The 22,818-nt window shown below is 52.1% G+C and overlaps 9 protein-coding genes across 9 annotated transcripts; 7 read left to right on the top strand and 2 right to left on the bottom strand.

Annotated features, from left to right (window-relative positions):
* Positions 1–95: 95 nt before the first annotated feature.
* On the top strand, positions 96–3,614 carry ASPVEDRAFT_45324 (uncharacterized protein). The gene has a single exon (XM_040813257.1). It carries the CDS (start codon positions 340–342, stop codon positions 3,418–3,420), a length of 3,081 nt encoding a protein of 1,026 aa, XP_040671624.1. The 5' UTR covers positions 96–339; the 3' UTR covers positions 3,421–3,614.
* Positions 3,615–3,644: 30 nt separating this feature from the next.
* Positions 3,645–8,411, bottom strand: ASPVEDRAFT_64782 (uncharacterized protein; the record flags this gene model as incomplete). The annotated part of the gene is made up of 4 exons (XM_040815748.1): positions 3,645–4,446; positions 4,486–5,651; positions 5,700–7,638; positions 7,687–8,411. 4 exons carry the CDS (start codon positions 8,409–8,411, stop codon positions 3,645–3,647), a joined length of 4,632 nt encoding a protein of 1,543 aa, XP_040671625.1.
* A 3,714-nt stretch (positions 8,412–12,125) lies between these two features.
* Positions 12,126–13,667, top strand: ASPVEDRAFT_199344 (SDR family oxidoreductase; the record flags this gene model as incomplete). The annotated part of the gene is made up of 4 exons (XM_040809282.1): positions 12,126–12,245; positions 12,298–12,553; positions 12,616–13,393; positions 13,450–13,667. The coding sequence occupies 4 exons, from the start codon at positions 12,126–12,128 to the stop codon at positions 13,571–13,573; spliced, it is 1,278 nt and encodes a 425-aa protein (XP_040671626.1). The 3' UTR covers positions 13,574–13,667.
* Positions 13,668–13,904: 237 nt separating this feature from the next.
* On the top strand, positions 13,905–14,964 carry ASPVEDRAFT_154007 (SDR family oxidoreductase; the record flags this gene model as incomplete). Its single annotated transcript, XM_040808385.1, has 3 exons — positions 13,905–14,083; positions 14,129–14,677; positions 14,726–14,964. The coding sequence occupies exons 1-3, from the start codon at positions 13,957–13,959 to the stop codon at positions 14,962–14,964; spliced, it is 915 nt and encodes a 304-aa protein (XP_040671627.1). The 5' UTR covers positions 13,905–13,956.
* Positions 14,965–15,407: 443 nt separating this feature from the next.
* On the top strand, positions 15,408–16,912 carry ASPVEDRAFT_138338 (uncharacterized protein; the record flags this gene model as incomplete). Its single annotated transcript, XM_040807479.1, has 2 exons — positions 15,408–15,544; positions 15,652–16,912. The coding sequence occupies 2 exons, from the start codon at positions 15,408–15,410 to the stop codon at positions 16,910–16,912; spliced, it is 1,398 nt and encodes a 465-aa protein (XP_040671628.1).
* On the bottom strand, positions 16,884–18,242 carry ASPVEDRAFT_45326 (DUF3632 domain-containing protein). The gene is made up of 2 exons (XM_040813258.1): positions 17,671–18,242; positions 16,884–17,615 (listed from the first exon to the last, which is right to left on the bottom strand). The coding sequence occupies exons 1-2, from the start codon at positions 18,107–18,109 to the stop codon at positions 17,062–17,064; spliced, it is 993 nt and encodes a 330-aa protein (XP_040671629.1). The 5' UTR covers positions 18,110–18,242; the 3' UTR covers positions 16,884–17,061.
* Positions 18,243–18,802: 560 nt separating this feature from the next.
* ASPVEDRAFT_154010 (uncharacterized protein) lies at positions 18,803–19,656 on the top strand. Its single transcript, XM_040808386.1, has 2 exons — positions 18,803–19,018; positions 19,074–19,656. Exons 1-2 carry the CDS (start codon positions 18,920–18,922, stop codon positions 19,488–19,490), a joined length of 516 nt encoding a protein of 171 aa, XP_040671630.1. The 5' UTR covers positions 18,803–18,919; the 3' UTR covers positions 19,491–19,656.
* Positions 19,657–20,649: 993 nt separating this feature from the next.
* ASPVEDRAFT_32214 (uncharacterized protein) lies at positions 20,650–21,270 on the top strand (the record flags this gene model as incomplete). The annotated part of the gene is made up of 1 exon (XM_040810577.1): positions 20,650–21,270. The coding sequence occupies one exon, from the start codon at positions 20,650–20,652 to the stop codon at positions 21,268–21,270; it is 621 nt and encodes a 206-aa protein (XP_040671631.1).
* Positions 21,271–22,202: 932 nt separating this feature from the next.
* Positions 22,203–22,784, top strand: ASPVEDRAFT_32215 (uncharacterized protein; the record flags this gene model as incomplete). Its single annotated transcript, XM_040810578.1, has 1 exon — positions 22,203–22,784. One exon carries the CDS (start codon positions 22,203–22,205, stop codon positions 22,782–22,784), a length of 582 nt encoding a protein of 193 aa, XP_040671632.1.
* Between the last annotated feature and the right edge of the window lie 34 nt (positions 22,785–22,818).

Here is a 22,818-nt window from a genome sequence, read left to right on the forward strand (position 1 = left end):
CAGGAAACAGTGTATTATAAAGTTATATACCTTCTGGTTTCTTCCACGATAGATACTCCACATCGAGACTATTAGTGCCCGTCCTCTGATGATCGTCTTAGAGTATGAGAGCTGGGACTAGCTCGACGCTGGTGGCTGAGAAGGCTTGATGCTGTCTTGGCAGACGAGGCTGTACGCACGAGCGTCAGCTGCAAGCCCCTCTTTGCGCAATCCCCCATCTGCACGTACAAACCTTTACCTGACGAATGCTAGTCAATACGAAACTACTCCTGGCCGTCGCATCTTGCAGACACCCATATCTAGGACGAAGAGCGCACTCATGATCCGGTTTGTGCAGCCATGGACCCTCTAAGCGCCGTCAGCCTCGCGGGCAACGTGGTGCAATTCCTGGAATTCGGAGTCAAACTCATCTCTAAAACGCACGAAATCTACAAATCCGGAGAGGGCGCCGAAATCCGAAACATCGAGCTGGACGCTATCGCGAATGATTTGGTCGCTCTAAATGACCGGGTGCGCAATCGCTCCCGCAAAGTCTGCGAATTTGCTATCTCCGAAGATGAAAAGTCCCTGCAGGCTCTGACGGAGCAGTGCAACAGGGTCGGCGATGAGTTGATCAGTGCGCTCGAGAGTGCCAAAGTGCAGCAGTCGCGGAAGATGTGGAAAAGCGTGCGGCAGGCCCTGAAGAGCGTTTTGGGACGGGATCGCATTGCAGAGCTATATCACCGGCTTAAGCAGTATCGCGAGCAGATTGTGGTTGTATTGCTGGTCATCAATAATGCCAGACAGACTGCTGCAGACAGCAAGGTCGAGGAGATTGGGCTGGGCGTTGTGAGCTCGGAAAAGAGGATACTTGATGAAACACGCCAGGCGCGTTTCCAGATCCTTGACGCCATTAGCCGCTCGAATTATAGTCCTGCAAAACCGGAGGATGTAGCGACAGTGTCTGCACTACTCTCTGAGGTGGCTTCATTCGCTTCAGAGAAGCAAAGCAGGGAGAATGTCCTGGAGAGCCTCTACTATCCGCGCATGGGGGATCGCCGGGAGTGGATTTCGTCGGCACATAGGAAGACGTTCAACTGGGCTTTGGAACACAGGAAGGACGATACAAGGCCGTGGGATGACCTCAAGGAATGGCTGCTGCAGGGAAATGGGATATACTGGTTAAGTGGTAAGGCAGGGTCAGGCAAATCGACACTCATGAAGTACATTGACCAGGACGAGCGCACAACCCAGTTTCTCCGGGAATGGGTAGCTCCCATGGATTTACTCTTTGCGAGATTCTACTTCTGGAACCCTGGAACGACAATGCAGAAATCTCAAAAGGGCCTGCTACAGAGTCTGCTCTATGAAATCTTCACCCGGCGGCCGAGCCTGATTCCCACGGTCTTGCCCTCACTGTGGAATTCTCCATCGGGGGTTAATCGAAAGTATTCATGGACAACATCAGAGCTGGTGAATGCGTTCCAGCTGCTGGCGGATACCCAATTCGATACAAAGTTCTGCTTTCTCATTGACGGCCTGGATGAGTTTGATGGAGACCACCAGGTCCTGATAGACATGCTCTGCAACGTCTCCCGCAACCCAAACATCAAGATTCTCGCTGCTAGTCGCCCATGGCTTGTCTTCCAAGACGCCTTCCAAGATTACCCCAAATTGGCGCTGCAGGACTTAACCCGCGGTGACATCCAGGTCTTTGCGGACGACTCTTTGTACAACCATCCACGGTTCTCGAGGCTGCTGTCTTTGGAGCCGGAACGCGCGCCGCAGCTTGTGCGTGAAATTGTCGACAAGGCTTCCGGCGTTTTCCTCTGGGTCTACCTCGTGGTCAGGTCTCTCTTAGAGGGTCTAACAAACGCGGACCGCATGGCCGACCTGCAGAGACGATTGAAAGAGCTTCCGATGGACCTGGAGCAATATTTTCTCCATATTCTGACCAGCCTAAACTCGTTCTATCTCCAGCAGGCTTCACAGCTGTTCAGGCTGGCACTGGAGGCTCCTCGCCCCTTGGAAGTTCTCACCTTCTCCTACTTGGATGAAGACGATCCTGACTTTGCATTGCGAAGCGAGATCAAACCCCTATCGAACGAGGAAGAGTCCATACGCTGTGAAGATATTGAAAGACGGCTCAACAGCAGATGCAAAGGGCTCTTGGAGTCCCGTCGGCGGCAGGCGTGCGATGAATACTCGACCGTGGACGGCGTGGTCGAGGGAAGGACTTTATACGAAGTTGACTTTCTTCATAGGACCGTGCGAGATTTTCTGATGACTCCGACGGTCCATATTCAGCTTGTTGCACAGGATACTGCTGATTTCGATGCCAATATGGCGCTGGCAAGGGCGTACGTTGCCCAGATCAAGGGCCTTCGGCGTGCCTCACATTCAGAGGCGAACTTCCAGGCACTGTGGAGTTTAGTCTTTAGCATGTTGTACCATATTGGCCGCGTGTCAGACAGTGTCTCCCCGCAAGCACAGGTTGATCTGCTTGAAGAAATGGACAGAGCTGCGAGGGTATTCCGGCAGCTTGCCATTGTGAAACGGCGATGTCCCCAAGACGCACATTGGGTGAATACGGGCTACCGATTCGGATTCGAACCGGCCTGGAATAATAGTCTGCTGACGTTGTGTATCCGACATGGCTTGATGACCTATGTCTCGCAGAGGCTAGATGTAGGAGAGCGCAACCGCTCTGGTAGGCCGCTTCTCGCATTTGCAATGATGGTGCCTCGCACTACAGAACCAGTCACTGAGGACATGATTGCGTACACCGTACCGAGGGTTGACATGGTTAAATTGATTCTCAGCCGAGGAGCGAGTCCGAATGACTTGGATGAGCAGCAGACGATCTGGGCTCGCACTCTTATATCCATATACACGCTAGCAGCCAGATCTGAGTCGGGCTTTTCCGAGCAGGCAAAGAGCTGGTTCCAGATCACGAAGTTGATGCTCCTGCACGGTGCGGACTCGCAAGCCGTTTGTAAAATCCCATTTGAGTCGAGCAGGCTGTTTGATCGGGTGAGAGTTCAAAAGCACCAGACCACGTCGCACAAGAACCTATACTCCGCACTTGACATCATCCATATCGTCTTTGGCGGAGACGCTGCATTCGACATGGCCGAAGTGGAAGATATCTCGGACCAGGACGCACCAAAGCCTCGGAGCGTTAGCGACTCATACCTTGCAGTGCCTAGCAATGTGGAACGTTCACACTCTTCTGCTTCCTCTGCGTCGAGAGTTACAGCAGCAAGTTGGCAACATCCAACGGAGCATATTAATCCAAACCGCCTGCTAAAGGATTCCCAGCCAGCGTCCGACAAGCAGGCGCTGGCCACGGTACCAGTGGAGTTGGGACCCGATACTACGCCGAGAGAGAGCAAACACATTCGCATATCTAGTTGGCTCAAGAAGAAATTCACGGTCTAGTACCAATTATTCTGGATTACGATGTAACCCATAAGGATTTTACGGAGTATCTGATTATTCTAACGTAAAAAGGGTTGAGATACCAAGAGTATACATTTTCAAGGCTCATTGCTCTGAAGAGTAATAGACAGCCAGAGGTAATATTCCGCGTTACATAAATAGAAGACGAGAACTAGAATAGAAGAAAGACACTGTATTAATTATTGCAAGTCTAAACTTTTTATCTATTGTATCCTCTTGCCCGAAAACGGTTCAGCAGGCCAGCCCTGCATGGCACCCGTATCATCAACATGGTCCCCAGACAGGACGAGCGTATGCTCCAGCAAACACGCATCACTGCCCATCGACGCGCCAGACATCAGCCTGGACCCAGTCCGCAGGACACTCCTATCTCCAACCACCAGGGGATGCAGCTCAAACTCTCCACGAGTGTTCAAGTGGCAGACGACACTTGCATCGTCAACAGCGACCCTGTCGCCGAGGGTCACCATATCCGGCTCTGTGAGGAGGATGTTCGGGTCCCCGTTTGCGAGGAGAGCACAGTCCTTGCCAATCATTGCGCCCATTAGCCGGTAGTAGAATGAGAGGTATGCAGTGCCGCTGAGCATGGGCAGGACGCCAATCCCGCGGTAGCTGTCCTTGATTAAAGCTTCCACGGCGAGGAAGAACTGCCAGCGCTGGTTGTAGCTGCTGCGGTCCCAGTGGTAGGAGCCTTCAGTGCGTCGGCCCATCACCAGCCATTTTGTCCCGATCACCAAGGCAACGCCAATGATGGTCTGGACGAAGCTGACGGCAGCCACGACGGCACAGAACAGGCCGTAGACAGAGAAGGGCTGCCACCATTCGCGGTCAAAGGCGCGATACTCCTGTCGCAGAGTGTGTCCAAGGACAAGAAGCCCGGCGAGGACACCGAGAAGACGCCAGACCGTTGAAACAATAGTCAAAAATGTAGAGTATCCCACGATCCCGGGAATACCAATGACGAAGAAGTCAGCCATGCCCTGGTAAAAGGCCCGTCCAAACGGTCTGGTCGTGTCTCGCGGCAACGAGGCACTCTCGCCCGGCGATAGAGTCGACGAGGAAGACCAGCCCCCTGCCATCTTATCAGGCTTCTCGTTGTGGTTCGTGATGGTCGGGAACTGGATGGCGTTCCCATTCTTGCTGCCCGTCCAGACTGTATCAGGAGGGAAGAAGCCATTGCGACGCAGCAGCGAGCCTGATCCGACCATCGCCATCTCGCCAATCGTCACACCAGGGAGAACGGTCGCGCGATCACCCAGCATGGCGCCGTCGGCGATGACCACCCTTTCCCTGCCACTGCCATCGCTGGTAACCAGGTACGAGCGAGATCCAAAGACCACGTCGTTGCCCACCTCGACGAGGTCAAAGTCCTGGATGCCCGGTCCAACACTGGGCCAGTAGATGCGCTTCCCAACGCGACCACCCAGCAGGCGAATCGCAACCGAGACCAGCTCGTAGTGCTTTCCGATTAACCGGGTCAGGGGGCTGAGACTGCCATTGGGGATGACCTTGGCCAGGGCAGCTTGACGCACCTTCTGGCGCATCGACATCTTGTTGGCAGGGCCTGGCTGTGCGCGCCCGCAGGTGAGATCCAGAAGGGCTTTGATGATTAGAATGGCCACAAACCATACCAGCGGACCAACGACGGCGTAGTAGATTCGGGCGAGGATGTGGTACATGATTCGAGTTGGTACCGTGAACCAGAAGACAATCACGCGCAGCATATCTACATCCTGGAGGGGGTAATGCATCACAATGGGCACCAGTCCAGCTAACCAGGGCAATCTGTATGCAAACCCTGCGAGCAGCCCTAGGGGTTCAACGAGGAGCAGGGACCAGATCCAGTGAGGACTGGGGATGGAGGTAGAATTGAGATCCTTGTTCGCCTCTTCGGCGCCATCAGTCTCCCAGCTGGAGGAGTTGGGGCCGAGATATGTGTCTGGAGGAAGGTTTGCACCAGGCGCAATGACCGTGCGTAGTCCAATTGCAGAGCCCTTTCCGATGAGAATCGGCTGCAGGAGCATCGAGGTGTTTCTCTCCACTGCGAAGGGACGGATGATGCAGTTCTCGACGACGACGTTGTCTTCCAGCCGGATCAGGTCGTACTCGCCCAGGGAGGCATACTCGTGGATGCGCACGTTGCGGCCGATATGCGCTCCCAGGAGGCGATAGTACAGACGTCGACTCCATTCGAAGTAGTTGAACACGCCCTATGAATGTTAGTTAGTTGTATACTTGCTTAGAAGAGAGAAACATACCCTGCCAGCGACACGAATGGCCTTCTGCGTCAACCACCACCGCGTGTGGTAAGTCCCCCACATGGGATACAGTCCAGCGCGGTACCGACCGATCAGAAGCCATTTGAAAAGAATCGCACCAATGGGCGCGACCGTATTGATTGCCAATCGCGAAGCAAGTCCGATAAGCACGATATGCAGCAGACGGCCGATGAGAACGCTGTCAGGGGGGAACAGACGCGCCGTCTCGCCCATGAGGAAGACAAAGATGGTCCACTGCAGACCGGCGCGCATGGGGAAGAAGATGATCATGGGGATGAGCTGAATGAGAAGCACAATTGGATTGGTGGAACTGCACGTCTTCTCGCAGCCTGGGAGATCCTTGTCGCTGATCTCTTCGTCTGGGTTCTTTTTCGCACAGGCGTCTTCCACAATGGCTGTCATATCGCCCACAGTGCTGTGGAGGAAGAGAACATCGCCAGAGAGGCGGATTCCAAATTCACGCCTGAGCGCTGAAATTAGACGCCCTGCACTGAGACTGTCGCCGCCAGCAGCGAAGAAGTCTGTCGATGCGCTGATCTCAGCGACGTCTTGGTTTAGGGCTTGCGCGAAGAGCTGTCGCACGCGATACTCGGCCGATGAAGAGTCTGAATCCGAGGCATTCATACTGCGAATGGCATCGTCGAGAGCCTTGTCATCGACGTACCCGGCGGCGTCTCTGGGAATTGGGCTGTCAAGTGCTTTGACGCTGCTGGGGATGAGGTATCCATGAACGCGCGGGCGGAGCAGTTGCGCAAGTGTAGCGAGCGTGAGCTGCTTCTCGACCGGGTTGTAGACAACAGCCTGTGGGTATCCATCAATGGGATTGAATCGCATTGCAATGTCTGAAATTCCCAAGGCTTCTTCGATATGAGGCTCGGCTTCGTGGCCGTCGATGCGGCACGTTGTATGCGCGATGGACACGTTCAGACCCGTGCCTTGAGGAGGGCACTTGGCTTCAAGGTGTCTTTCAGCAGCAGGAACAGAGTCAGTCAATGGTTCCAGACCTAATCTCTGGCTTAGGCGAATACGCTGCAGCTTGTTGTTCGACTTTGGTACGCCGTTGTCCATGTAGACCAGCAGAACTGGCCACTTGGGCTGGAGCAAACGCTCTCCCAGTGCCTCATGCAGCTGCCTTAGATCAGGTCGCGACATTCCTGGGGGAGTAACAATCACTGCTCCAACGACCTCCTGGAGGACATCATGCGGAGTAGAGAATGCCAGAGCCTCAGAGACACGGCCATAGAGAATGGAAGTCGGGTCTCGGGCAGCAGAAAGAATTCCGTTCTCGACTTCAATCGGCGAGATGATTTCACCACCGCGGTTGATGACTTCCTTGCCCCGACCAGTGATGAATAGGTACCCATCCTTGTCGAGGTGGCCGAGATCTCCTGTATCGAACCAGCCAGCCTCTTCAAAGGCGGCCTTGTTGATGCCGTCATCTGTCAGGTAACCAGGGAAGACAGGGAACCCACGCACGCAGATGCGGCCGGTTGTTCCAGTAGGGACACGCTTCCCGGGGCTATCGCCAAGAATGGCGACATCAGGACCGCATGGACGACCAGAGGTACCCTCACGGTCAAGCTTGTAGTCTGTTGGTGGCGACGCGATAGGCGCACACTCCGTCATTCCATAACTGGGCATGACCACACATTGGAAGACTTCACGGAGCTGGACGGCAAGCGTGGCCGGAAGACCGCCACCAGCGTTGATAATGAATTTGATAAGACTCTGGCGCAGCGCATCAGGGCGGTGCTCGGACTCGGCGAGGATCATTTGGTGCATTGTGGGTGTTGCGTAGTACCAAGTCGGGCTCCATTTCTCGACGACGTCCCAGAAAAGACTCGGATCGAATGATGCACAGCAGATGGTGGTGCCACCGGCCAGCATCGGGGCGTAGAGACTGCGAACCATTCCGCCACTGGAGAGTCAGTAAGCTTATACAATGGGCAGGAAGCTTGAGACATACATATGGTGAAGGGGCATCATGTTGAGACATCGAGAGGACTCGGTGAGAGCAACGCTGTCCATGGTAAGAACTGCACCGGCAAAGAGATTGTACGCGGTGATAGGGACGAGCTTCTTCTTTCCACTCGTCCCGCTAGTAAAGAGCAGGACCGCGACATCGTCGGGGCTGTTGTCTGGGGGTGGCAATGTGGAACGGGCAATTGGCCGCGTAGAGGAGACCGTAAACGTCAAGTCTGCCTGGGGATTGACGACGAATATAGGAAGCTGGGAGTCAAGCTGAGTCTTGGACACATCAGACTCCAGCATCAGGATCGCGTCCGCATCGACATCTTCAAGGTCGGCCCGCAACTGCTCTGGGGCCACTGTCCTTGCCATCGGGATCATGGTATACCGATTGGCAATGGCCATCACTGCGAGGGCAAGGGTCGGGCCATTGGGAAGCATCACTGCAACCCTTGACCTGCCCTGTGCTGGACATGGTAACCCAAGGTCAAAGTCTTGGATGAAGCTTCGTAGCCGTGCATATGATATCTGTTGGCTGGATTGCGGGTCGATGAGGGCAGGGCGGACAGGGTCACTTGGGAGGAGGTCGGGGAAGGGAAAGGACTTTTGTTTCATGAGATCTTGGATGCGTTCGAGTAGTTCGTTGACGTTTGCATCCAGGCCATCTCGGATAGCTTCAGGCAAACTGAGCCAGATGGTCTGGTAGCACCGCAAGACGTCCATGGCCAGCCATGGCTCTTGCAGGTCCTGGTCACGAAGGAGACATTCCAGTTGCTCCAGGGAGCCTGGACCAGCTGGATGACTGCGCAGCTGCTGCAACTTGGCCTGCAACATCTTCGGAGATTTGCTCTGTGGCTCTGCTGGATCTCGACAGACGGACTGGTCTGTCCCCATTTATAGATCGCATTCTACTATCTATCGGGCACTCGTGGGCTCGGGATGCCTGCCTACGGGCCAGGTACCCACGCCATCTACATTCCACTGCTGGAGCGCGAGACACGTCGATCATTACGAAGACCCCTGGTTTCAATGTCCCTGACCCACTGCCTGTCTGCCTACCCATGAAGGGTTAGAACAGCTAGAACGCGATGGAACAAGACAATGCCCAGTGTATATGCTCAAACAGCCACTGTTATGCAGGCATTGTCCCATGCCCTACTGGCCCAATGGAGTAATAGCTACGACGAGTTTAGGGCAGGGTTTTCTGCCTCAAAAATTCGACATACGGACCCGCACGGTTTATTCTGACAGTTGACAAAAACTGCCAGGACCTTGCAGACAGGGGCCACGCTAGGAAGACGTCTGTTACGAGCATGAGATTGCGTGCTTTGTGGTTGTACATCACTCTTTATCATCGGCACTGGCGCGCATCTCATATCAAAACATCGACGAAAGAACCGATACCCAATCTATTATCTATCCCAACAGTAGTCCAGTTCAGTCGCGGATGGCGCCGGTTTATCCTCTTCGGTGTCCACTCGGTGTCCACTCGGTGCACTCTGCAGGACCCGAACCGTATAGCTACGGACCCGGGAAGCCGGCGGCAATCTTCAGGGCCGGCAGCTCAGGTTCCAGAAGGTCCACAAGCTGAATTATCTGATGCAGCGACCGAGGTTTGGCCGGTCTCGGCGAGTTGTGCTGATCGGCTTCAGCTTGTGAAGCATATCTACATTTTAAGTGAGCATGAGTGGAGTGGCATGTCAGAATCTGATAGTGCAGACTCGGATTTGCCATCGCCGCATTAGGAAACTCTGCGAGAACCCCCACCCATTCACAACAAGAAGACCGACAACGGACCGGCCATGTGTTCGGGCTTTATCCACAGCCTTATGCAGTGCGGTGCGTCATATCCTCAACACCCCGGTATACGATGGTAGCTGCCCGCCGGTAGAAATCGGACCCAAGCCCATCCGGTCCCACCGCCAGGCTTCGAGGCCCAGCGAGGAATCAGGATATTATATCATTAAATGTTACATCCGGCGACGTTCCTCGTCAATACCCTTGTTTCTCACGCTTGGCAGGGTCCTTGGCGCCACCTGAAGTCTCGAATGGTCGCACATGGTCGATTGATATATTCTGAACACATGCTGCCCTGCACGATGGCGAATGCAATCGCGTCGTTTCTCCGCTGTTCGGATCCTGCGGATTCGATATTATGCAGTGCGATTGCACCTGTTCGTGGACCCATGCGCAGCAAGATACGGTGCCCACTGCAGAGTGACTTGAGACGAGGCTAACGCGTAGTTGCTCTGTGATTGTGGCGAGTGAAGAACCTGCCAGCGCCAGTCGCGCCTGTCAGTGTCGAAATGGAATCTTCGAAAATTCCGTGTCAATGGCTGTGGTCAATCACTGCCATAGCGAGAAAGGAATCCACAGTCGGTACCATTGAATGCCCCCAGACGCCGAGCGTGCCGAATCTCTCCCAGCCTTATTTTGACCCATGTGATCTTCGCTCTAAGTGTACGCGTTCCTGCTGGAGCCGTGGCCACTGGACCTTGACCTCAAGGTTGGCTGGCCTCACTGGGCGTAAGGCTGCCTGGTGGGTATTTTACCCACTTGATAAGATGAGTCCAGCAAATCACTCCACCGCGTTCAATGTCGACAGGAGCCGTGAAGAGTTTGCATTCGACCTGGCCAGGGCTCACGCGCGGCAAGTCTTTGTAACAGAAATGCCGACCTGACCTCGTGGGTGGGATTAAGAAGGCAAACCACACATCTTCATGACGCTAGGTCTCGACAGAAACAACCCCTGTAGTCGATGATGCGGCATCCTCTTGGCAATGATGTCGATCCACGACCTTTACAGAAGCTCAACGCCCAATTGTGCTCTATTTGTCTAGTTTCTTGGCCCAGGGCTTAACGGTGTATCGTCAAGCTCCACTCCGCTGCCGCAGCCAGACTCCTTTTCTCTGCAGCCCTCGAACACCTTGGCGATGTAACCGAAGGCAATGGGCTAGGCTTATCTCAGGAGCTTGGCTATCAACGTGCAATGGTATGGATGTGCGATTGGAGCCGCCGTATCCCTGTAACTCGGCCGACATTGTCGTCAACTTGAATCAACGCAACCAGAAGATCATCGCTGCTGTTTGAGCTGAGTGGACCGTTGCCCTGCTATCTATGAAACATTCACGTGTGCAGGCGAGAATCTGCACACTGCGGCCCTGACTGTGCCACATTCGGTCCTGTTATCAAGGCAGTGCTACCCAACAAGCGCTCGGGCAACGGCCGTGGGCCCATCTAGAGCACCGCCAAGGTAGCTCTTTGGTGTTGAGTTTCGAACAGCTCCACTAATGGTTTGTCGGCAGGACCCCTTTGCCGCACTATCGTAGTCTATTGGGACCTGAAATATCTTCGAGTCCTTGTACTTCCTTTATGAGAACATGATCTACGCCTCGCGAGCTTACCATCCCACACCACCATGAGCGGACGGCTGAGAGGTATTTTACGTTATAGATACGGTGATCAGTGAATGATGCAGTGGAACTGTCCCGGCTAAAGTCGTGTATTGCGTATATGAAGTAGAGGTTTGTTGTTGGATAGGGGGAGGGTCCTGCAGTGGGTGCTGGACGGGCCAGTGCTCGCTTCTCACCCTTTTCGTGTAGCAGATGCTTGTGATCTACTGCATATCCATCAATCACCGCGTCAAGTTGAGACAAACCCTGGTGCCTGTTTATGTTTATCTTCAAGTGCCCTGTACGGAGTATCCCGGAGGTTTTTTTGACCTGGCTGCCGATGATTAGCCTGGTGTTGCATTCGGGATACCTACCTGTAGATTCTGATCTGCTTCAGTCTTCCTCTGTATGTCCATTGCGGTCAATAGTCTGTTGCTTGTTGAGATTTGACATGTTTCGTTGGGAATTCAAGTGCGACATGTATTCTCGTTCTGCATATCCCCGGTGGTTTAGCCATCCTACAGTTTGCAATCCATCGTAACCTTGTCGAGGTCTCTACGTTCATTTCCAAAGCCTATAATCATACACTCCTTGTTCGACTTGACGTATCACGTCCGGCCTTTTCAGGGGCTGATATGTTGATATTTGATAATCCGGGCTCGTCAACTCCAACCAGACCAAATGGTGACTCTCACAACCGTTTACTAGGAATGATAATGGAATGTATCATGGAAGAAGGCCGGCCTCGCCGTGAGTATCCAAGCATTAAATCCCCCCAGAATTGTTCTATTTGTTGTTTGTCCGCCCTCCTTCCCCGAACAGGGGCCACCTGAATATCGCGGCCATTGTTTATCTGTACTAACCTGGCAACCTAGGCTACAGGCATGATTATATCACCCCAGAAGCTCTGCTCGCAAATATCGGAACCGAGTTTATCACTGAGTTCGGCCGAGGTTAATAATGACGTCGAACGTGCGGGGATACTTGTGGGGAATATATAGAGGAACTCTGCTGTTATTCTCCAAGGTACAACTCAACATACAGAATGTCTCAGCTTCAGATCCAGTCCAAGGGAATTTACCTAGGCCTGCCCACGTTTCCGGACACGCATCAAGGGTACACGGCTGTCGTGGCGGGCGCCAACGGTATTTCGGGCCACCACATGGTAGAGATCCCACAAAATATCTATTGATAGATCGCTAATAGATAACCCTTAGCTGCGTGTTCTATGCGAGTCGCCAAACAGATGGAAGAAAATCTATGCTGTTTGCCGACGACCTCCTATAGGGGAGTGGCCAGTCCATGTCGAACACGTCTCGCTGGATCTCCTTCAACCGCCAGAAATTCTAGCAGCGGAGTGCTCAAAGCGTGGAATAAAACCTGATTATGCGTTCTTCTTCGCTTATATCCAGCCGAAGCCCAAAGAAGGCGAGGCTATTTGGAGTGCTGTGGATGAGTTGGTGAGAATCAATAGTGAGTTGAACATACAACGCCCGGTCGCGATTTCTTTAACGTTTATTTTCTTTTCTTGTTAGCACTGCTATTAAGAAACTTCCCCGAGATGTTCGCGTTGGCACAGACGGTCCCTAAGAGGGTTCTTCTTCAACTCGGGGCCAAGTATTACGGCGTCCATCTGGGGCCCTCGACAGTACCGCAGGAGGAATCCGACCCTCGCGTTCTGATCGAGCCGAATTTCTATTATCCGCAGGAAGATTACCTTGTCAACTTCGCTCAACAGCATAACATTGGATGGAATGTTATCCGCCCTTCGTGGATTCCTGGGGCTGTTCCTGATGCTGCCATGAACCTGTGTCTTCCTCTCGCAATCTACGCTGTCGTGCAAAAGCATCTCGGCAGGCCACTGGAATATCCATCGGACCTGGTGGCTTGGGAAACGAATCAGACCATGTCATCCGCAATGATGAATGGCTATTTGGGAGAATGGGCACTCCTCACCGACCAGGCAAAGAACGAGAGCTTCAACGCCTCCGACGACTGCGCCTTCACCTGGGAGAAATTCTGGCCTAGGCTAGCAAAGCGTTTCGACATGGAATGGAACGGTCCAGTGGACGAGCCATCGCAATACAAAGAGACTCAGACACAATATAACCCTCCCCCTCGGGGATATGGACCCCCGGCCACAGTGCGGACGCGATTTACATTGACAGACTGGGCGAAGCAGCCTGAGATTCAAGAGGCCTGGAAGGACATTGCGACAGAGAACGGGCTTACTGATACAACTTTGGGCGATATTGACCGTATCTTTGGATTCACAGACGCTGCCCTTAGCAATCCTTTTCCAATTCATTTCAGGTAAGTTACCATTAAAGCCTTGAAGCATACTACGCACGCTAACTAGGGCCAAATAGTACCGCGAAAGCCAAGAAGACGGGTTTCTTTGGCTTTGTCGATTCGAGCGACTCTATATTCCATGTTTTGCAAGACTTCGTAGCCCTCAAGATGATTCCGCCCCTCCCGGAGGAATCGGCCTAGCGAGGATCTGTTTTTTGATTGCTTTTCAAGTGTTTGACTATCCTGCGAGGATGGCTTCAAAGAGACCGTTATTATATACAAGAATTGAATGCCTTCCGTATGCGTCTATGACATATAAACAGTGCCAATTCCGACTCCTAGAACTGAAAGAAGGCTTTCTGCACAAAACCTAGACTATCCAGTGGTATATTGGCAGACTACGTCTATATTGATGTTCAACCCCACATTTCGCAAGGACGAAGTGGGGAGACGCATATATATACAGATGTGGCGAAACCACCCTGTCTTTGAATGCATCCAGTTTAAAAACCACTAATCCCGTACCAAGGCTCCTAGATCGACTATGATATTGCAAACTTGCGGGATTTGTTGGTTGTGCCAGAATGGAAGCTGACTTCTCGCCACGTTCAATGCTTCCGCTTCACCATGAGCCATACGGCCCGATCCGACCAGAGTGTCTTCGCGGAGCCAATACTGGCAAGATAGCTGTGGTCACTGGGGCCGCAAGGGGTATGATATATTTTATGGAAAAGAAATAGTGCTGACAATTTATAGGGATCGGTCGGGCTATTGCTATTGCGCTGGCAGTGTCCGGGGCGAAGCTTGCCCTTCTCGATTTGAGCCTAGAATCCCAGGAACCAAGCAAAACCGCTGTCAGAGACGTCAGTGATGTGCAGGTTGAGACATTTCAATGCGATGTAACCGACGAGGTGGCCGTGAAAGATACATTCAAAGCGATCGAGAGTACCCTAGGGCCGGTGGACATTCTGGTTAATAATGCCGGAATAGCACGAGGGGAATATGCAGTCACTGAAAGCTTCACGAATTTCTGGAAGGTCATTGAGGTTAACTTCAAAGGCACAATGGTGTGTACATATGAGGTTCTTCCAGGTATGGCGGAGCGGAAATCAGGGTGCATCATCAACATAGCCTCGCGCGCTGCAGGAGTCGATATGCCCAAGTGTACTAGCTACGGCGCGAGCAAGGCTGCTGTTGCTCATGCGACGGCGAGTCTTCAGGAGGAATTTGAGCAGCTCGGCCTTGGAGAGCATTTGCATGCCTACTCCTTTCACCCTGGAGGGGTTTGGGGAGAAATGATCCAGAGTAAGTTCGTCTTTCGAGTACATACAGTCCAAATTCTGACCTTAAAAGGTTTCACAACACCTGCGGAACAGGAGGAATTAAGGCCGATATTCAACGAGGTTCCAGAGCTGCCGGCGTATACTGTCGCGTACCTCGCAGCTGGACGTGCAAAGGAGATACGTGGAATGTATTTTGACTGTCGCCACGACATCGAGCGAGTCTGCAGATTTGGGAGAGAAAATCTAAAGGCAGACGGACTGAATAATCTGAGGATGAGGTTTGTGCCGGGATATGATAATGTGCCATAAAGATGTAGTTATATCTGGGCGGCTGCCCGGGTTTATTAGTTGAATCCTATTGATTTGACGTCAGAAACTGATTACGACGACATAGAGCATCGAGTGCAGTTTCTTGACGAACTCGATCAACAGGATCCGTCGTTGGCGATCATAACTGCGCGAAGGAAATGACCCATCAACTCAACCCCATGCAACGTCTTTATTGGACTGGAAACGGTTCACGGACCGGCTGGCGGGGTTCGTTTTCTTGCATTGATCCAGTTGAGGACGAGTTATTGTCAGCAGCCATGCATGAGCTGCATGAACTGCATGATGCGTGGCCATGTACGGAGTACCCCAGCTCAGCTGAACAGAGCAAGGGCCCTAGGGCCATTATTCCTTGCTCACCTCTCACCCTCAACTGACTCCATGGGACACCTGCAAGCCTTCCAAGTTCCTCATCTGTTGGCAAAATGTGGGCTATCAGCAGTACTCATAGCGCCTTTACAATTTGGTGTAGCGATGGCAGGCCAGTAGACGAAGCTCGAGGGAGCTCCGGGGAGTCTTCGAGAATCATTGTCGACCAAAAAGGATTCCTCGATATTACACAGTTAACTGTGAAGGCTGCAGAATACGTTCTCATCGATTCGGATCTGAACTGCAGCGAAGTGCAAGCTTCTCCATATGGTAGTACTGTCCCCATATGTTGTAAACTAGACTAATTCTCGCAGGTATTGATGCGAACGGTGTGAAACTATATCACAACGTCAGTGATGGACAAGAAGAATCCCCTCTTGCTCTTTATCTTGTGATAAATCCCGATGCCACATTTACTCTGGGGGTTGAAAGCAGCATCGGGGACATGGATACAGTGAAGGGGACGCTCAAGCCACTCCCACAAATATCAGCAACTGACGTCGCGTACCTTGACTCAATGATTGCTACGAATCTGATTCCCTATGCAGAAAATCCAGACTACCCTGGAAAGAGCCACGACGAAATCCGGGAATTGGGGAAGCGGTTATTTCCCTTTACTCCTCACAGCTTCCAGCTCGCCATGGCGGTCTATGATTGGACAACCCCATCCTTCGCACGCATGGTATTCTGGGATATGTTTCGATACAGCGGTCTTGTGGTGGAGGGAGTCACTCCAATCGATTATACCAGCCTAGCCAGAGCCATTTGGACAAGTAACTGGGGGTCATATACCGCGCAGAACGCAGACTTCATGGCATCACTGCTGATGAAACCCGCATGGTCGCAGTTGGAAGTTGAACTGCAGCTATTGAATGTACGCCAACATCTTAAAAAAGCCGTTGAGGTAGAAGACAGGCTTCTGGCCGCTGCCATGCAGTCGCTACCACGGACGTCGATACTGTCCAAGCCGCAACTGTTTAGTGGCCAGATCGATATGGTTCACTTGGAGATGGATAATTTCGGTATAGAGTTTACGGAATCTCCTGCGAATAATGGTCCTATCCAACAGCACTTAGAGGATTCCTTGCAAACCGCTCTGTCTACGTACCTCGCCGAAGGGAAGACAGTTACAACCAAAGTGACCTGGAGCTTTACGGATAACTTGCAAGATGCATTGCACTACTCCAATGGCATTTTTCTGGTATTGAATCCCTCGTGGGAATCTCGTGTTTGGGAAACAGCGTCCTATGTGACGGCCCTTTCAAACGATCCGAAGAAGATAGAGTATACAACTGCGCCAGGGAGTCGATTTCTTATACAGTCCGTTGAAGAGGCCAGCTATCATGGCCGGAAATTGCTCGTCCTCGGCCTTCAGCCTCTATCGAATCCGGCTGCCACGGGTTTAAAGTCACGGAGGTGCGGCGAGATCGAAGAGGCACTACCACTGAGACTCGAAAATGGCGATGTGGTTGATTTGATTGAAATGTCCACGCCTGATCAAGGGACTCCTCATACAGTGAGAAATAATTCGGGACGTCGATGCAACTGCATTACTAAATAGTGTATCTGCTATTGAAGCTGTCCGTAACAGTTCCTTACTGTGTTATATACTGTTATAATGATCCGGTGACACCCAGATGTGAAGCAGGGTTATAAATATTGAATTAAGCATGATATCATCAACAGAATTGCCAAACAAAAGTCCTAAACCTACTCCTCAGCAACATCTGCCTCTATCGCCATTACATCTGCAGTCCCTTTGTCGTTCACCTTGCTGTCCTTTCCGTTCTTCTCAGCTGCATCCAGTGCAGCGATAGCCTGAGCCACGCGGGCGTAGGATTCATCGCTAAAGGCAGCCTGCTCAGAGCTACCAGATGCTGAAACCCTGGTAAAGGTTTTCATGCTTGCAATTTCGGACAGTCGCGAGCGCCAAAAGGCCCATCGCTCGAGGCTCACGCCAGGCAGGTCTTTGCATAATGGACCGGCGCGGGTATTCCTCTTCTCCTCCTCGTCCAGAGGCCTTGTCGAGGTCATTTCTCTGTACATAAACGGCGCACCCTTGATAAGCCACTCGGTCGCTACCCATAGCTTGACTTCAAACTCCACCGCGTCTTCTGGCGCCGTCTCCAGCCCGAAACGTATCTCCCAGTATGGTATGACGGTCCATTGCGCGAACCCGCGAGTAAGAAGCTGACAGGCAAACGAGTTGAACCTCTTCCACGCAGAGATATCTTCAGGTTCGCAATCCTCCAGCTCGGAGGGGTCTTGAAAGACGTCAGCTTGTAACAGGTGGAGAGCGAGGGAGTCGATCGCACTTACCAGCCCACTTGTCAAACACGTACATTCTCAGATTCGGCAGGTCTTCCCAGAGGAGCTTAGGTCCACGCAGCTGCGAAACAGTCAACTTTATTCGAAGAGATGAAGAAGAGTGACTGACGTTCTCGGCTTCAGTGACTGCGCCGCCCCGACGTCGCAGTCCATCGACAACATCAATGAAGACGCGATGCCAGGGGTGGTCGATGGGAACCATCATGACCAAAGCCAGGAGGTTCATCCACAGAATCCACAGATTTCCATTCGCGACCCGTTCAGATTCACTCGGCCAGAAGTATTCACGCACGTCGTCGATGATCCTGGCGGTCGCCGTCGCAGGATCACTACTTGAGGTCAGGACATGCTCGAAGATTTCAACAATGTCCTTCTCGCTCTGCGGAGACTCGTCGTCAATCAACTCGGCAAAATCAATAGCTGCGGCCATTGCGTGGGTATTCGATGGGGATGATGAGGATGGAGGTGACTGAAATTAAGATAGAAACGAAGATGCAAGTAGTTATATTGGAGGAGTGAGTCAGTGGCCACATAAATCGTCCCATAACAGTCATTTAAGCGCTGGAGTTTGCCGCCCACCAGGCTGTGTCGATTTGAAAACGGTCGCACGATCAGCTTGCCTATCATTTAGCGCTCGCGAGTCAGTCGTCTGGTTGATCCCTGCAGCCATCCCCGCAATACCACATTATACGCGACACCCGATGCACAGCCAGTGACTATTTTCACTTCATTGTGCCCGGTCTAGCGCTGTGGCGGCCAGGATCGACCTCCTGGAGGCGAGGCAGACTCAGCTTCCGCATCCTGGCGTCAAAGCCATAGGGCGTCGTGTCTCTATGTATATTCTCGTGCCATCAAACGTCGATATAGTTTCACGATAGCCGCCGTCCTGACTCGGATGGTAGGATCGATTCGACCTCAGTTTATGGCCCTGGAATGGTACTTTGTATGCCTGTCGCCGGCACCTTGTCGGACTAAATGATACAAATAAAGGGCCAGGATAAAGATAGCAATAGTGCATGCCTCATAGCGAGTCCATCCAACCGAAGTTTTTGCTATGCGCCGACCAAGGCATGTCTGCTTGTATTTAAGTGATCCATAAACCCATTCCTCATCATCCTACCCAACCTTGTACACACTTACAACAGCTGGCTGATCTTCCGCGCTATCATTCTTCTCCCCCGAGCAGGCCTTGGGAGTTCTGTGTTCCCCAATATTCTCTAATCTCGTTTGAGCCTTCACCATGTCGAGCTTATTTAAGTTTTCCAAGTCTGCAAAGGGCAAATCCGATATCAAAGCGCCCGAGGATCCGCCCAGGCGCGCTCCGACGGACTCATCCTATGTGTGTCAACTTTCCAATTGCGCCATGTAGCCACTCAGCGCTGACAAAGCCCAAGTATGACTGCCATGGTATCATAAATGATACGACGGACCCAAACGCCCGAGCGTGGCACTATGCGAGAGACGTCAGGGCTCAGGTCCAAGCCGAAAAGCCTCGCAAGGCCGCCCGGGGCCGCAAATATCCCTCGTACTTCGCGAATCACGGCCAGGAAGTTCCCAATTTGTCTATGGCGAGACCCTACATGCACGTCCCAATCATCCCGGGACAGTCCAAGCCCTCCCACGCGCAAGGAGTCGCCCCCGGAGCACATCGTGCAGTCTACAACGACAAAAGGCGAGCGAGAGTGGATGTGATCTATCACGATCCAAACAAGCCAATACCTCCTGCCTCACGGCACCGCCCTTTCTCCAAGGCCGACTATGTTCCAAAGGCCTCGAAAGCAGTCACAACGCAACAGCCTGCACGTCTTTGATGTAGCGTACTCGCAGTCGTCCAGTCTCTTATGGTAGTTACGGTTTTATCGTTCAAGCTGATGGGTATGGAACGATGGTGGTGAATAGATGTAACTTGTAGGGTATTGTATATGAGGTCAAATTGAGTGTATGGTATATTCGTATTTCTCCATTTTATCGTTGTACCAACAGTCCTCTCACGGTATTCGGCTTGTAGAATGCAATTAGAGATACGGATCCAGAAACACTACCCTTTGGCGTTCTATGAATGGATGTATATTTGGTTTCCATCAGTGCCATCTCGAAGCAAACTAATTTGCTGCAATTTCCAGTATTTACTATATGCAGTATAGCAGCCACAAATGTAGCTTGACAGGCTTTAATAACTGAAGCCATCCAGATGGGTCCGTTACACCAGCTATTCACGTTCGCCGCCTCTACTTGGTACCATTTTCCTGCGTCTATACTGCACGGTTTGCAGGAACAACGCGCCAACCGCGTCAAGGCTCCGGTATCTTTGGTTTCAGGCAGACAGAGTTTTTTTACATGATAAAGGCGAGGAGATTAATGGTGCAAGCAAAGAAATCACGATGGAGGTTAATTATCCGCCAGGGCTCGACATTCTGCTGTCAAATCTCGCGCAATTTCCCGACTGTGATCAACAGCACATGCAGTTGTATGACTGTCGCTGATAATGATGCCCGGCATACCCCTGGCGAAAGCTTATTGCGTAGTTAGTGGACATGGTACAAAGCGATAAAGGTGTCTGTTTAGAAGATATCGGATCCGTCATTGTTGAAGGTGCCTTCTATGAGCTGGATAATACCTAGAATACAATTGTCATGTACAAGCCTTTGTGCCTATACTAATGCATTGATGTCTCCTGCCAGGGTATTTCACGTATGCATTCACACTCAGAGACCCAGATCAATGCAGCGGATAAAGTCGGGTGGTGCATGGAAGGCCTGGTGAATTCACTCTCTCTCGACCCTGACTCTCCATAAAGAACGTATGTACTTAGATGGTGCATATTAAGGTCTATAACAACTACACCATCCTGGTATTCGACTTCCATTCTCAGATCCACCGTACAGGCCTACTTTACTGACTATAAATGCAACATCCTGCCTCGATTGTGAGAACCCACTTTGTTCTGGAGTATTATACCCAAGAATAAACATGTCAGGCAATCGAGGACGGTCCGATCCCCCCAGGGAGCACACTCTCCCGCGACTATCCCAGCAACCCAGCCATCACCGGACTTACCAGCAGCCGTCATTCCGCGCTGAAACTGGCATCCCAGCACGTATGACTACGAGTACACACATTATGCCTGTGGTCGGATCCTGGACAGCCGAAGTTCCTGTGCCTCCGTATACTCATCCTGGAAGCACCGGCGGGTCGTTCGGCGTTCCCCGCAACCCCCCAGATCATAACCCAGGAGTCCAGCTGCCTACTATCAATGGTCGAAGCCGTCTGCCCCCTCTGTCAGAAGGAAATAGACATTCGTCTACACAGAGCCAGGGCGGCAGGTCTCGCAGTGGAACGCCTCAGTCTCCGGGGTCTGCCAGGTCCAGAGCAGAAAGTGGAACTCCGGCGCCGCAGCGTCATGTCGACGAGTTCAGGTCGGGAAGACAGTTAAGACCACCTCCTTGTCTGACGGCGGATGATCCTACTGGAGCAGGGCCAGTTAGGATGCCTCGTCATCAACCTGCACAGCTTGACGTTCAAAGACTATTGCGAGGTGAACGTGTTCCACCGAGACAGGTGAAGCCGCCGCGGAAGCCTAGTCACAAGTAGACTACCTATTTTCGCTCGCTTCGTTCCCTCAAGTACTTCAGTTATTTATTTAGAGAAGTGAAATACTAGCATTAGTTTTCCGTTATACCAATAGAAGTAAAGAACATTCCAACCATGTCCCATACAGCAGTCTAGATGTCAGACAAGCAGGACTAGGGTCTCAATGCTCCAGCTGTACCTGCACATCTGGCCGTTTGCAATTCCGTCTGAACACCACAATAGCCCTTGTTACTGCCGCCTATGAATAAAACTACTCAGTGGTGTGCACCTATGAAGTGAAAGAATGCTCACTTCCCCACTGTGAGCTCGGTCTCAATGCAATACATGGTTAAACCAGGCATCAAGGGCATGTATGATAGAACCCATGGAATGTATTGTTCTTTGTGATAGGAGTCCGAACTGCATTGAGGGCGCAAGTCTGATATTCCCCGAACAATGGACTGGTTGTGCACATACAAGTTGCATGGGGTCTAGAATTCATTTCGGGGTCCATCGACTATTGAGACAAAAGTCAGAGTATTGTAGCTATTCTATCAATCGCGTTACACGGCAGCATTCATAGCTTTAGTCTTCACAAACCTCCAGTGTTCGTGCTTCCGGGGTTTCATTGACAGTTTGTCCATCCATAAGGTACACGCGGTTTAGACTGTATTGGCGAGGTCCACTGACGATTGGAGCAACAATCAAAGGGTATTGTGGCCATTGTAGCAATAACCTTAAACAATAGCATTTAGTGACACCTTCTTCACGACGCTTCAATGCTTGTGTATCTGGAGGATGTACCCTTGGCTATAAAAATGCCCTACTTTCCAGGTATCTGGTGAGAGCATCATCAGCAAAACCACTGACAGTCATTGGAAGAGTCATACTACACCTGATCTGACCATCTATTCGAAGAATCATATTCCCACTCAAGTCATTTAACGATCAAAATGTTTGGTAACAAGGGAAAGCAGCCTGCATCCTCATCCTCCTCTCGCAGGTCTCCTCAATCGAACACACCACCGACTGGACCTGGCTACCGCCCTAACCCGGGACAGAACGTGCAGCTACCTTCGATAGTGGGTCAGCCCTGCCTTCAAAACATACCGGGCCAGCCTGCAAGGTCCCAGGGAGGTAATGCTGGGGCAGTGCAGCGACCTACATTGAACCCTGCGCCTAGGTTCCATCGCAACGACCCGACTTCACATGGGCGGCTTTACCCACCTAGGCCTCTCCCAGGAGGTCCGGCCTTGATCGACTCCCTCCCAGGAAGGAGGACGGCACAGCAGCCGCCATCTTCGCCGGGGCCGGCGTCGAGACAGCCATCAGCACCGATACAATCGGGGGGTGGTAGACGAAGCGCGTCGCAGGATCACGAGCGTCGGTCCGCGGCACCGTCGCCTCCTCAGCGACAGGCGCAGTTCACTGGGGCGTCGGGTGTACCCCCTGCCCGTCAGAGTCATACTCAAATTCCCGCCGCGAACACAGCAGCAGAGCCATCAGGTGGAAAGAAAAGGGGACCTGGGAGGTGAAGACGAGAGCAGGATTCGTTCTTTCATAGATTTG

Source organism: Aspergillus versicolor (assembly GCF_001890125.1).
Source record: "Aspergillus versicolor CBS 583.65 unplaced genomic scaffold ASPVEscaffold_9, whole genome shotgun sequence".
NCBI classification, from domain to species: domain Eukaryota; kingdom Fungi; phylum Ascomycota; class Eurotiomycetes; order Eurotiales; family Aspergillaceae; genus Aspergillus; species Aspergillus versicolor.